Here is a 15,467-nt window from a genome sequence, read left to right on the forward strand (position 1 = left end):
CTTCTACAAAACAAAGGAAAGTTAGGTGACAAACTTGTTGATACAACATTTAAAGATCATGCACAAGAGTTGGACCTTGTGTATCCCAAGCTAAAAATACTTGAAAGGAGCACCTTGTAAGGGATTGACCGAGGTTACCTGCCAACTACAGCTTTAATGGATGCTGATTAGGTAGAAGATCATTGTAACAGACAATCTATATTTGGTTTCCATAACTTTATTGGTGGAAATTTGGCTCCTAGGAGTAAGAAGCAAAATATAGTAGCATGATTGAGTGCACAATATATGGTGATGGCTTAAGTTTCCTATGAGATATGAGTGAGATCACTGTTAAAGAAAATGGGCATTACAAATAGTAGGTCTGTGAAGGTGTTAGGATGTTGTGTACAGTAATAATTTGTTTCATAAGAAAACTTAACACGTTAAAGCTGATTGCCAGATATACACGATATGGTTATGGAAAACATATTGCAACTTTGTATGGTTAATCTTGCAATCAAACTGGAGACACTGTAAATAAATCTTCATATATCTATGAAGTTTGTAACAAGCGAGGATGGGGAATTAATATCCACCCCATTACCCCCATTGCCATTCCTACGGTGGAGGCTTGTGTGCGTGATCTAGCCTAGATTGGCTAGTTACTCCATTTGCAAAACCTAAGTCTCCTTTATAGCCCAAACCCAAGTCCATTGATGTTCTATATAAACACTGCAACAATGTGGGATAGACTAGTTTACCATTCTTTAACCAATATCAAATGTTGAATTAAGAGTCAAATTCTCATTCACTTCTTAATCGTTGAGCAAACAGAAGTTTATGGTTCGTCTAAACAGATGCAGACCCCTCATAAAAAATGAATGATTGATGAAATTTATCAACTACTGTGACAGTTATAGGTACATACCATATGCACCATTTTGGGGGTGTAAATAGTTTCACTTCTCATATATTTGAATAATGTTTTAGTGATCCAATTTGGATATCATATAATATAATGTGACATCTTTCATATACCCATCACCAATCACATATGTAAGCCCATCAAATAATGTAGTCAACTGTATATAAGACATCACATCTCATATATTTGAATAATGTTTTAGTGATCAAATTTGAATATCATATAATATAATGAGACATCTTTCATATACCCATCACCAATCAATCACATATGTAGAGCCCATCAAATAATGTAGTCAACTGCATGTAAGACATCACATCAAATAATACTTACATGATATCAAAATATTATCACATAAATAATGTTCCAAAAGTTATTGCAGCTCCTGCTTTGCCCTGGCACCGCTCAACTTTGAAATCTGGAAGCTCTATTTATGTCAACAAACAATACTAATGCTATGTTTGGTCGGGAGATTTGAGGAGAGATTCAGAAAGAGAAATGAAAAAGGTATGTGAAATGTGAATAAAACATACCTATATTTTATCTAGTTTCACACACCTTTTCCCTTTCTCTTTCCAAATTTCTCCCCAAATTCTCCAACCAAACACAGCATAAATGATTTGATGATTAGGACTCTGATAGTTCCTTACTGACAAGAGTATAATTAAGACAATCTAAAAAGAAAATCAAGAAGACGAAGTGGTCCTAATAAAAAGCAGAAAATGAGAAGTCAGCTATATTTGATTTAATTTTCAAATTTTGTTTCTAATTTTTTTTTTCTAAAATTAGTTTGGTAAAAAAATAAAATAAAATAAAAGAGAACTCATTATTTTCACTTGTGATTCTCTTTTTTGGTGTGGAAACAATTTTTAAAAATTTTAAAATATTTTATTTTTATCATACTAGTTTCCAATTAAAAAAAATTTAAAAATAAATTCTGAAAAAGATGGAAAAGTCTTCGCAATTTTTATCCTATTCTACAATTTACTAATCTAGGATTTCCTTGAATCCAGGAAAGGAAAATGACTAAAGTTTTATAAATTCAAAATTCATCTCCCCTACCCATAAACTAATATATTTTTAATTATTATACACCAGGTCAAACATAAGAAAGAAGTCCTTTAAATCAAGGCATATAACTAAATTAGAATTTAATCTAAATCATCATTCTAATTCCCAAAAATCCTTGGCTCCCATCAATCACTCCAACCATTCAATTTTTTTAGTTTCCCATAAAAATATGTTAATATAACTATTTTTAAAATTTTCAATCATAACATGTATATGCTTATTTTATTTATATAAAGGAGATTATCCAAATTTTGGATAGCCCAAAATAATTTGATATTTTGTTATAACATCTATGGTGTCAGCATTTTTTTGCAATTAACAAATATTCAATCTCTCACTTTCTATTAGTCTAATATTTCTAAAATGAGATTGCATATATAGAACACTATCCTGCCACCACTATCACCATTCCCTCTCCACCCCAACTCCATGCCAAATGACGACTTGAAAACCACAACCAGATTAAACATATTCTTGAAAGTGATCTTTATTGTCAACGAATTTCATTACAAAACTTGGATTAAACTACTTGGGTAAACTAAGGGTTGGTTTGACAAGTTTCAAAAAAGTCAAAAAGTCACTATCCTATTTAAATCACATCACCTCTCTGACACATCACTTCAAACCCAACCCAAACTCAACTCATATTTCATAAAAAGTAAAAAAATACACTTATTTAAATCATCTCAAACAACCCCTAATTCTTAATAGTGGTTGAATCTGTCGTTCATTCATCTGATGTGACAGTTTTTTAAACTAATGGTTAAAATCAATCATCTGAGATATTGGTTGGTTGCATTGTTGTTTGATTTAATGCCTAATTGAAAACTGTACAAATGTTTGCGTTAGATCTGTTGAAATGTCCATGCCTTCCAATTTAGAGCTGATATTTAATAGGTGCCACACTTGACCGATTAGTTTCCAATTTTGACCTTCCAGAATGTTGGCTCATACTCTATTCATGGATGACTGCTATTTTAATGTTTTGGGTGGGGGGGTGAGATCAGAGCTAACTAATTAATAATTGAGTCAAATTAAAAATAGTGGGTTTGTTTAGTAGTGTCCTAGGCTTGAGTTGTAAGTCTTCATTCTTTTGCCTAGGTTTTTGTTATTTGCTGTTTTATTTGCTAGTTTTTAGTTTGTTTTCCTACTGTGTTTTGAGGATGTTGCTGTTTGTAGTGACGCCTATTAGGACTGGTTCTGAACTTTGTTTTATATTTCTTCTTTTGATAATAAAATTTTTATTTACTTAGCAAAAAATAAAAATAGTATTTGCTCTTCTTCTTTTTTTTTTTTTTTTTTTGTATATCTCCCTATTTATTGTTGAGCCGCCTCCCTTCTTTCATTTTTTATAACAGTCATGCTACGTAGCTCGAAAGCTACGTAGCTCGAATCCCCCTAATCGAAAACGTTGCCGTTTTTCTATTTTTTTTTTTTTTTTTTCAGAAGCAAAAATCAGGAGGAAGAAGGAGAGGAGGAGGAGAAAGGAGGAGGAGGATGAGGAGGAGGACTGGAGGGGGCCTAAACACAGGGGAGGAGGAGGCGGGGCCGGAGGCGGAGACGGCGGCCGGAGCTGGAGCTGGAGCTGCTGCTGCGACGAGCTGGCGGCGAGGCAATGACGGCGGGCTGGAGCTGCGACGACGGCGGGGAGCTGCGACGACCGCCAGCTGCTCCTCTTCCCCTCTTCTTCTCTCTCTCTCTCTCCCTCTTCCCCTCTTCTTCTCAGATCGGTTTCAGATCGAAAATGGAAGGAAAAAAAAAAAAAAAACCTAACGCCCAAAACGACGTCGTTTTGGGCATTAGGAGGATTCGGGGGGCAAAATCCTCGAGCTACCAAACATTATTCTTTTTATAAATGTCATATAATCATATCCTAATATCACAATTCCTCAAAATATGCCTACACTCTTATTAATGTTTTTTCCCAAAAGTCAACTGTCTAGCCCCCCTGTATCTATTTTTTTTATCAAGCTCATGCTTATCTAATTTAATTAAAATAATGCTTCCTCTCTCTTTCACTCAGATTTTTTGCATAAACTAAATATATCCATCAAATATCTATATACATTTCTAATCTCTCATCATACGTCAGTCAACCAAATAAATTGTTCTCAAATTTTAAAATAAATAGATGAAATCATTCATATAATTTAAATTATTTTACAAATTCTTGTTTAACATATTGTGTTAATTATATTTAAAGATTATTTTCAACAAAGAATCTTTTAGCCAAAAAAATTTGCATCTAGAACTTGAAAAATATTTTTTGATTTATTAAAAAAAGTTGCTTCCCAAATTAATACAACAACTTCGTTTGTACATACATTTAAATATGAGACAAATGACCCATATCATATATGTTTTATTTTTTTAGATTTCATACATCAAATCATATTTTTTTCAATAATTCTATATATACATCCGGGCATACATATAAATAATTTAAACCAAATTATTACATATATTTATTCAAATTACATTTTATAGTAGGATAATGCTACGATTATTTTTTTGCATTGAATATGTCGTAGCATACTCTTTATAATAATTTTCTGAACAGGTTCGAGTTTAAATAATAATTATCAAATTAAGCATTACGTGGCGTGCCCAGGACTACTAAATAACGGAATTCTCCTTAATATTACTCTTTTTTTTTTGTCAATCGGTAGAAGAATATTTACAAATATCAAAAGATTATATTAAACTGGACAATCAGTCCAACAAGAAAAACAAGCCCAACAATAACAACCATTACAAGAAAAAGTCCATAATAGGAAATAAATAACCAATAGTTGCCTACGACAAGAATTAACCCTGACCTTTTAGTTGAGAGTGTACAAGAGTGACCCGTAAATAACTTCTCCATATTGTTTTTGTAACAATGATGACAGTGATCATATGGTCCAGAGTACATCTGTACAGCATCCTATATATACCAACCTATTGTGGAACATTTGCTAGATAATTAAGGTAGTACTGGTAGTGCCCAACATGGAAGTAACAGTAAGCTCTATTGTTACCTCCATTGCTTTGGTAACTTTCCTAACATGTGCATGGAGGGTAGTGAACTGGGTGTGGTTGAGGCCAAAGCAGAAAGAGAGGTGGCTGAGAGAGCAAGGTTTCAAGGGAAATCCATACAAACTGTTGTATGGAGACACCAAAGAGATGATATCAATGATGAGGGAATCAAGATCCACATCCATGGATTCATCCTCAGACGATCTTATCCCACACGTCCTACGGTTCCACCATCATAACATCAACCTTCATGGTATGTCTCATGTACTTCAATTCAAATTTCTTTACTTTCATGGGTGCAAGTTTTTTCAGTGTTTGGTACAAATCCTTCTTGTGTATCAGACTTGCATCCAAATCTTTTCTATGTGTAGTACAATTATTTTTGGATTGTCCCACTGATAAGCAATTGTCCCTAAATTATACTTGGTTCCTTTTAGGTTTCAATGTTTTCTTAGTTTTTACCTGGAGTTTCTTCTTCCCACTTTCATTAACGTTTTTAATTTTTCTCAACTTATTCTAAAAGCTAACGTCCGTCCAATTTCAGATGAAAAATGCGACATTAGCTGCTACATAAGCTTTATGTATTTTTTACCCTATACAGTAGTACCATGTTGGCGCTACATGGAAATAGGAAAAAATTACAAAGGTCATGTGCCGCGCGCGTTGGGGGGGGGGGGGGGGGGAATGAATTGAGAGAAAGTGAGAAAAATGCTGAAACTTAAAGGGGGTAAAGCCTTTTATCCTATTACAATTATTTAAGTATATATGTTGTCTTCCACTAACCTAATGAATATTGGTGAACTGTCACACAGAATTACTATTATACCCAATATTTACAACTAACTAGGAGGACTTTTAGTATTAGTTATGAAAATTGGTATCTAATTTTGTCTTACTAATGCAGCCATAAGTATAGGCAAGTTCCTTTATTTTCTATATTTGGTTGTTTTCTATTGATTGTTACATGACCTTTGAGTATGTTTTACCCTATAGACTCTCAACTAAGAGATCAAAGGGTCATCAACAAAGATTGAATTGGTTGTTTCTTCTCTATAAGGGGACTCTTTCTTATGTTCTTTATTTTTTTTTCCCTACTTCGGAGCTCTTTCTTATATTGATATGATATGTTGAGCTTATAGGTAATATACATTGTTGTACTTTCGTAAATAGTTGATTGTCTAGTTTGATATAATAACTCTAGAAATTTGAAAATAATGACAAGGCAAAATATAATAATTTTCAGGTAAACATTACTTCCAATGGCTGGGCCCAACACCACAAGTAAGTATTGCAGATCCTAAACTGATAAAGGAGATCTTGTTTAACTATGAAGTCTTTCAAAAAAAAGTGCAAAACCCACTTGCCAAGTTCCTAGTGAGAGGGGTTTTGATGTGTGAGGGCGAGAAATGGGCTAAGCACAGAAACATTCTCAACCCAGCCTTTCATCTAGAAAAGTTGAAGGTAATTAATCTCTAATCCCGGCTTTTGTTTAAACACAATTGGATGCATATATAATATGAGAATGTGTGTTTGGATGAATTTTAAAACTTTTGAGAAGAGCAAAATTTTTTTATACCTAGCCATTGATTTTCCTTTGTTATCCATTTGTTTTTTCATTTTTGTTTAGGAACAACAATAAAGACTAAACCCATATCCATCCATTCCGTTAACACGAGTAACTATTCAATAGTCCCAGACAACCACGTGGTATTATTCGCATAGTGCTCCTAATTAATGACATAGCGGAAAATTTCACTAGTGAGACAATGTTGATCCATCTTTATTAGGTAGTCGAGAGACAAAGAATAAACTACTTAGTGTATTATTCTATTCCTCATTTGTTGGAAGCATTAAGTAATATAACTCATGATATTCTGAGACTACTAATAATTTTTTGTGCTAACAGTTTATTATTGCGCTACAATTGTTTATATTATACCCAAGACTAGCAACTTGAGTGTCTCATAATTGTTTATTGAACCTCAACAATGCCTCAACCTAAACTTGATGCCTTCTTGAGCTGCGCTTAACTATGTCTTTTATGTTTGTTATATAGCACATGGTACCAGCAATGTGCTTAAGTTGTTGTGAGATGATAAGCAAATGGGAAGTGCTAGTCTCACAAAAAGAGTCATGTGAGGTTGATGTATGGCCTTATCTTCAGAATGTGACAGGCGATGTGATTTCTCGAACAGCATTTGGTAGTAACTATGACGAAGGAAAAAAAATATTCCAACTCCAAACTGAACTAGGTGACCTTATAATCCAATTCGCACGATCAATTTACATTCCAGGGTGGAGGTATGTCTGAAATATATTTATTTATTTATATATATTAGTGCTATTGCATTACAATTTTAGCTACTTGCCAATTCTAAGTTACTTTACAAGTATAATTAGAATTACTTTTTTTCTTTTTATCAGCAAAAAAGTAATATTTTATTAATGATAATAAAACATTTACAAAAAACACAAGTGAGAATTACTTTCTTTTCTTTTTCACCTACCTACTCTAGAAAATTATTTTCCTATTGTTGAGCATGCGTTTTGTATTCTACAGTGCCCATACAATCTTTTAGTTTTTCTTTTAATACAATCTCTTTAAATTCAGAATTCACCAAGAATCCAATTTGTGAAATTTTTTAATTGTATTGGAATTAAGATTTCTAGGGTTGATTGAAAATTGAAAAATTTGTGGGAATTCTAGGGAGAGAGTAACAGAGAAGGGTTGGCTTGCAAAGAGATGAAAGTGAGTTTGTACTTTTCAATTGATGCAATGGAATATTTTTCTCTCTCAAAATCTCTGTTTATTTTTCTCTTTGATATGTGCGTGTAATTGTGTTCTTTTTTTTTAAAAAAAAAGAAAATTTTAATAACTCAATAATGAAGTACATCAAGAAAATAAGGATTAAGAAAAAAGTTTATAACTACGCAGCATATCCCAACTAAGTTAACACACATACCTTTAGCAAATCTTAAGCTTCTTCCAGAACCCCACGGCATGCAACTTCAAGTTGGCAACTACAACCCAACAGTAATTGTGCTTTTGTTTATGTGCACATGTGTGAATCACAACACATACCTAATATCTTCATTTACATAAAGATTGAATATAGGATTGTAATGTAGACTAGCATTTTAATAGATATTAAACTAAAATGCTAAAGGCATTGATTTTCATATTTTCAAACCAAAAAAAAAAATTTAACTAAAAGCTTAGTTTCATCTAGAAAAAGTAGAAAAAATTCCAATGGTTGAAGAAAAATACTTTTATCTGCCCACTTGCATATGATGCTTCATTTTGTTTTAAAGAAAATAGTGGAAACTTTGCTAGTCTTTCCGTCCCAAGTAATACCAATCACAAAGGTTGAACTTATTTGAGTCCTTTTTTTACGTCTTCATATCACTGAGATTTACTTGATTGCATGTAGGTTTCTACCAACAAAGAAAAACACAAGAATGAAAACAATCTATAATGAAGTGAGAGCTCTACTAAGCAATATTATCCAAAAAAAAGAGCAGACATTGAAGGGAAATGATGGAGATAATGACTTGTTAGGAATACTATTGAAGACAAATTTAAAAGAAAGTCAAGTACAAGGAAACAAGAAGAACATCAAACTGACAATGGGAGAGGTAATCGAGGAGTGCAAGCTATTCTACCTTGCTGGGCAAGAGACCACCTCAACTTTGCTTGTGTGGACAATGATCTTGTTGAGTAAGCATCAAAAGTGGCAAGCTCTAGCTAGAGAAGAGGTTTTAACAGTATTTGGGGACAACAAACCAAGCTATGAAGGGTTAAATCGACTCAAAATTGTGAGTGTTTTCTATATAAATCAATTTTTTGAAATTTTTCTCAAATTAATAGGATTGACTAGCGCAACTATTTTTTAGCCTCTCATAAAGGGAGAGTGAGAATCTATGAAGTACCGACACTTCAAAACAAGTGCCATATCCATGTTGGACACATGGACAGTTCGGGGACACGTATGAGGCACACCACATGGATGCGTGTCCCATTATTTAATTAATTTATTTTCAGGAGACACACTAAGAACATGGCAAATTGTCTTTTTTTCAATTTTATTTAGTACTTTTAATGAATGTTGAATGTTTATTATTTTTTTCTTAGATTTAAATACTTAATAAATCATCCATAAAAAAAGATATAAACTATAAGTGTTAATTTAAAAGTATTTTTTAATAAAAAAATATAATTAAAGTTAGTTTTTGTTAATATTAATTGTTTATAGATGTAATATTATTCTAGATAACAAATAAAAATATATGAAAGTATATTTCATTGTCTGTGTCCCTATTTTTTAAAATCGCCATGTTCTGTGTCCGCATCCGTGTCCATATTTATATCCATATCCGTGTCCGTACTTCTTAGGTGAGAATGGAATATGAAAATGCTAATAGGATTGATTAGTGATGAAAAAGAGGAGTAAGTGTTAGGTAAATTGAAACTTTATGAGAGCCCAATGTAATTATGCTGAAATTGTTGGACTCGATGTATTTCCTTCAAGCTTAAAAAAGATATTAGATTAATTTACCCTAATAAAAAATAGTGGGCTAACATTGATTTCCCTGGTCACATGACATCTTAAAAAAGTACAGCTTTCCAAGGAGGTGATACTTAGGAAATAGGCAACATTTTAGTAAGATCTACAAAAACTTTTTTTTTTTTTTTAATTTGTGAAGAAAGAGATTTTACTAACCCAAAATAAAGAAATACTTTGAGATAATAAAAATTAGGAAGAAGATTTCATTTCTACATGATATATACCAACCATGTTCACACACAGTTAAAGCAATTTACAACCTTTCTCAAAAACCCCCAAAAAATCACTTACACAGGTTGGCATATCAACAAAAATCTAGGCACATAAACAAGGCACCACAGGAAGAAGAATTCCATGAACATATACATTGCAACAAGCACACGACTAGCTTATTCATTAACATATTACATATGCAACATAACCAAGAGTGACTTTTTTGTTCTGTTTATTTTTTTATCTTATAACCCAGGACCAACCCCTTTCAAGTTTGATTAACCCTTTTCAAGTTAGATTAGACAAGCCCTAGGCAAACTCTTAAGAGGGGCCCTTTCACATATTTACCCTAAAAGAAAAGTTTGGGTAAAATGGTACAAACAAAAATAAAAATTAGAGGCTACTCCATTAAGGCACACAAATTTGAGCAAAACAAAACAGAGACTAGGGCACACAAATTAGGACAAATAATATGATTTCAGAAACTAGAGCACAACAAAATCAGAGACTTCCATTAAAGCATATAAATTAGAGATTATTCCATTAATGCACAAAAATTAGGGCACACATTTAGAGATTAAATTAGGGCAACAACTATGTTCTTCCATTAAAATCTGATAAAGAAAGAGAGAGGAAGCACTCACCGGCGGACATGGCTGTTCGAGTCTTCGCTGATGATCGCTAGCTGAGCTTGAGTCGCTGCTCTCGAGTTCTAATATGGCTGACTAAGAGAAGAAGAGTTTGTTCTGGATCTCGAATTCCTCGTTTTGGGTTGGGCCCTTCAGATTGGCCACTCTGAATTTTTACTTATGAATTTGCTGAGAGCCCTATTTTGAATCTAAACTTTGGCCCACCTAGTTAGATTAGACATCCAAATCTGAAAATAATAAGATAAGATGCACTATTTTTCATCACTGAATTGAAATGAAAATTGTACCTCTTGTAATTTCATTTTATCCGAGCCTTAGGTCCAAATCTTATTCCATTAAAATGCTCATTAACTCTCTATCAATTGCCATGAACTCTATAGTCAACAACTCTAATGTTGTGTTTGGTTGAGAGATTTGAGGAGGAATTTGGAAAGGGAAATAGAAAAGGTAGGTGAAATATGAATAAAACATGCCTAAATTTCACATAATTTCACACGCCTTTTCCCTTTCCCTTTCCAAATCCCTTCCCAAATCATCCAACCAAACACACCATAAGCATATCAACAAGAAAATCTAACATTACGGAACGTTGTTCTTCTACATTAGAGCAAAGCAACCTATTTGCAAGAGTAAGTTTAAGAAAACAAAAATCGATCACAAAATTGAATAGTTATACGTTGATGGATAAGATTTTGCAAGGAGAATTTGTTAGTGAAATCCACTTTCGGAAAATTTTGGCTCCATATTTTGCAAGGAGAATTTGTCAGTGAAACCCACTTTTGGAAAATTTTGGCTCCGTTTGGTAAGCCTCTCAAATTATAGTTTTACCAATTGATTTGAGTGTGGTTTTGTTTTGAACTTTCAAATCATAATTCTACACCCATTTCTCAAAACTCAATTCAAAACAGAATCATTACTATTCAAAACTCATAACCAAAGACATAATTCAAAACTCTTTTCAAAACTCAATTTAAATCAATATTTTAATTTTTTAAATATTTAAATATTTTTAAAATATTTTAATATTTAAATATGTTACGATTTTTTTAATATTTTAATTTTTTGAATATTTTCAAATATTTTAATTTTTACATATTACGATTTTAATTTTTAAAATTTTAAAATATTTTATAAAAATAAATTCAAACTCTATTTTATAAAAATATTTTTAAATATTTTAATTTTTTTTGTTATGTATTTGGTTACGATTTGAGTGTAGAGTTGTGAAAGTAGTATGGAGTTTCAAGTTATGTATTTGGTTATAAGTTTTAAAAATAATTTCTTAAGTGGGTTTTGTTTTATGTGTTTGGTTACGATTTGAGTGTAGATTTGTTTTTAAATTTAAAATATTAAAATTTTAAATTATTTAAATTTTTTGAATATTTAAATTATTTAAATTTTTATGATTTAAAATTTTTGAATATTTATTTTAATTTTTTACTTATTAAATTTTTTAGATTATTTAAATTATTTAAATATTTATGATTTAAAATTTTTGAATATTTATTTTGAAAAAAAAAATTTATTTCATTTGTAGTATTTTCAATTAAAAAATTGATTAATGTTATTTTCTATTAATAATAAATTTTTTAATTGAGTTTTAAAAAGAGTTTGGCTATGAGTGTTGATCAGAATTTTTAATAGTGTGAAAGTAGTATGCTTTGTTATGAGTTATAACAATTTGAATTAAGTTTTTGAAAACTCTTTCCAAAACTCATAATCAAATAATTTTTCTTACTTCACATGTCATATCAAACTTTCAATACTTAATTTCACACTCAATTCAACACTTTATTCAAAAATCATAACCAAACAAATTTTCTACACTCAAATCATAATTTCAAAACACACAAACTCAAAATACAACTCATATTCTCAAATCATAGTTAGAAAGTCTTACCAAACGGAGCCTTTATTTGTTCATATATATTTTGTGTTTAATTTTATTATCAATTTATGCCTTCATAGCATAACCCCCACTAGAAAAAAAAAATAAAAAAAATAAAAAAAAATTGAATAATTTTTCTACAATTTTTTCATTGCAGATGACCATGATTTTCTACGAGGTTCTTAGGTTATACCCAGCAGTACCTATACTTGTTCGAACTGTACACAAGAAGACAAAGGTCGGGAATTTTGTTCTACCTCCTGGACTGGAACTTTTGTTGTCAGTTATGTCAATCCATCATGATCATGAAACTTGGGGTGAAGATGTAATGGAGTTCAAGCCTGAGAGATTTTCTGAAGGAATTACAAAGGCAACAAAGACCCCAGGCACATTCCTTCCTTTTGGTGGGGGTCCCCGTAACTGCATTGGACAAAACTTTGCAATGATAGAAGCAAAAATAGCCTTGGCAATGATTTTACAACGTTTCTCATTTCAGCTTTCCCCATCATATGTGCACGCTCCTTCCCATGTTTTTACACTGAATCCCCAACATGGTGCTCGCTTGATATTACAGAAAATTTAGGATTTGATTGATCTTTACAATGATAATATGTAAAATGAGGATCTTACCGCTGTGGTTTTCATAAATGAATAAAATTTAATATGTTAAATTCTAAGGCCTTGGAAAACTCAATGCAGACCTTGTGTAACTTATACAATATATTGAAGGAACATGATCTTATATCTCTAAAACTATATATGTCCTTCTATCTTTTTATGACTCACAATTGTACAATTTAATATTATTTAAATAAAACTAAATAAATAAATTGTGTGATTGCGAATGCACAATGTTAAAATTTTCAAACATCTAACCAAAAATAATCTGCTAACAAAGGGAGAAGGCCCTCCTTAACTATATGAGACTAATGGTTTGAAAAAGTGACTAGGGACAAAGATGGTTTAGAGAGGCAATCTGCGCCCCTAATACTCCCTTAGACATATGACCTAGTGCCTGTTTGGTAGAACTTAAAAGCTGCTTATTTCAGCTTTTGACTTAATTTAAGTTATAATGTTGTGTTTGGTACAACTTAAATTATCAAATTATAGCTTATTTAAAGCTATTTTCAACTTAAATTTGGAACCTGCTCGGGGGATGCTTAGAATTACAACTTAAGCGTGCAGCTGATTGGAGGGGGATGAAATGACTTAAATGCCCTTTCAAAACTTCAATAATTACGGAATTGCCACTATATAAACCCTCTTTGTTGCCCTAGCCCGCTCCTCTCCTCGCACTCCTCTTCTCATTTCCTCTCTTGGCGACTGAAGAAGATCCTTCTCATCTCCGAGATCAACTGATCGAACTCCTTCATAGCTCCAAGATTAGCCGATCGAACTCCTTTCCTCTCTGTTTTCCGTTGATCTGCACCAAAAAGGTAAGAGTTCATGCCTTTTGTTTGTTTTATATATATATATATATATCGAGTTAGGGTTTACACAGACAGAGATCATATCACACTCTCTGTTTCTCTCTCCCCGTTCTTCTTCTTCTCCGATTTTCATCATTTTTTTTGTTTTTTATTATTATTATTATTATTATTATTATTATTATTATTATTATTATTATTATTATTATTATTATTATTATTATATGTGATCTTTGGATGACTAATGATGATTGTACAACATTTTGAGCATGTTCTGATGGTAAAAAAACTGGACAACAACAGTTGTAATTGAGATTATGTTTATGAGAATCATCAAAATGGAATCATTGGATGCAAGTCACATTTTGTGCTTGAGATCATGTTGTTGAGTGCCAAAAAAATGGAATCATTAGATACTATCGCATTTTAAGTCATCATGAATAATAGTTGATTTACCATAAATGAACATGAAAGGAGATAGCCATGACTGGAATCATTAGATTCAGTCAAATTTACTTAATAAAATTCAATTGTCAAGCACCAAGTCTACGGATTTGGGGATGCTGCTGCGCAACTACTGCACGCCCAAAACAACGTCGTTTTGGGTGCCAAAGTGATTTTAAAATTAATTCCACAACTCCGAGCCCCTGACCTGTCCAAGAAAGGTGCCAACGCTTATCACTACACCAGTTAGTATACTTACTATTACTAAAGACATATATATTATTTATTCCTTATAAATATACAGTATGTTCCGTTTTTCAATTTTGTTAGTAGTTCCGTTTTGGAATTTTGTTAGTATTTCCGTTTTGGAATTTTGTTAGTATTTCCGTTTTGGAATTTTGTTTGTTTAAAAAATCTTAAAAATCAAAACTACACCATTAAGATCTTACAATTTATTTTACTCTATTTTTTTTTTTATAATCTCAAACAAACCCTCAACTATCAGTGTCTCAAAACTCAAAAAAGTTTGTTCTCATCGGCCAACCATCTATCTACCTGCGCTAGACACTTTCGTCGAAGACTCTGTATCGCTTGCACCATACTATTTAGGTTTGTACGAATACAACATATTTTCTCTTTGAATGTTGGTAGGCCTCAAGAAAAAACATATAATTTTCTTCACTATTGTGATTGTAATTGGTTGGTTTTTTTTCCTGCAGAATGTTATAAGTTATTTTTTTTTATTTTTTATTTTTTATTTTTCTATCTTTAGAACTATTGCTTTGATTATTAATACTAGATGCTAGATGTGTCCACCTTTATTGTTGCCCCTTTGTGCGTTGCTTTGTTGAGTCTATACATTTATTTATTTATTTATTTTTTTGACATCAATAAAGTGAACAATAAAATATATAAATAAATTAATATAAAATATTATAAAATTAATGAATGACTAGATTTAAGATTTTTTATTGTTTAACTTTTATTTTATATTTTCAAAACTACGAACAATAATGTTACATCTATCATATTGTTATACAGTATTATATTTTATCATTTTATTTGTCAACAAAATGTTATTGTAATGATGAATTTTGTAGAATAAAAAAAGGTGAATCTTAATTCTTTCAATTGGTCAATTGGTGATTGTTCTTTGTCAATTTGTTCTCTGCCCTTGAATGTTAGGTTGTTTTGAGGTTAGAAACATTATTATTTTTTAATTAGAAGGCATTATGTTCTAGAGAATATGTTATGCTACTTCAAAATTAGAAAAGATAATTCTAAAAA

At 31.5% G+C, this 15,467-nt stretch overlaps 1 protein-coding gene and 1 long non-coding RNA gene across 4 annotated transcripts; one reads left to right on the forward strand and one right to left on the reverse strand.

The window, feature by feature from the left end:
• Positions 1 to 1,066: 1,066 nt before the first annotated feature.
• On the reverse strand, positions 1,067 to 10,692 carry LOC114283295 (uncharacterized). Of its 3 annotated transcripts, none has more exons than XR_014338703.1 (3): positions 10,416 to 10,679; positions 7,957 to 8,014; positions 1,067 to 1,322 (listed from the first exon to the last, which is right to left on the reverse strand). It is a non-coding gene; the product is annotated as an uncharacterized LOC114283295 (long non-coding RNA). The 3 variants fall into 3 exon arrangements; XR_014338702.1 differs by having other exon boundaries at positions 1,067 to 1,329; XR_003636516.2 differs by lacking the exon at positions 1,067 to 1,322 and having other exon boundaries at positions 7,998 to 8,428; positions 10,416 to 10,692.
• Positions 3,336 to 12,986, forward strand: LOC114310971 (cytochrome P450 CYP72A219-like). The gene is made up of 5 exons (XM_082884130.1): positions 3,336 to 5,246; positions 6,237 to 6,454; positions 7,050 to 7,294; positions 8,425 to 8,809; positions 12,467 to 12,986. Exons 1-5 carry the CDS (start codon positions 4,967 to 4,969, stop codon positions 12,890 to 12,892), a joined length of 1,554 nt encoding a protein of 517 aa, XP_082740256.1. The 5' UTR covers positions 3,336 to 4,966; the 3' UTR covers positions 12,893 to 12,986.
• Positions 12,987 to 15,467: the final 2,481 nt, after the last annotated feature.

The sequence above is a fragment of the Camellia sinensis genome, chromosome 8 (genome assembly GCF_055761805.1).
Source record: "Camellia sinensis isolate YWXY chromosome 8, ASM5576180v1, whole genome shotgun sequence".
NCBI lineage: Eukaryota > Viridiplantae > Streptophyta > Magnoliopsida > Ericales > Theaceae > Camellia > Camellia sinensis.

Coding starts and splice junctions, on each gene's coding strand:
- LOC114310971 (XM_082884130.1), top strand. CDS start 4,967: ATGGAAGTAACAGTAAGCTCTATTGTTACCTCCATTGCTTTGGTAACT. Junction 5,247..6,236: donor TCATAACATCAACCTTCATG/GTATGTCTCATG, acceptor AATAATTTTCAG/GTAAACATTACTTCCAATGG. Junction 7,295..8,424: donor ATTTACATTCCAGGGTGGAG/GTATGTCTGAAA, acceptor GATTGCATGTAG/GTTTCTACCAACAAAGAAAA.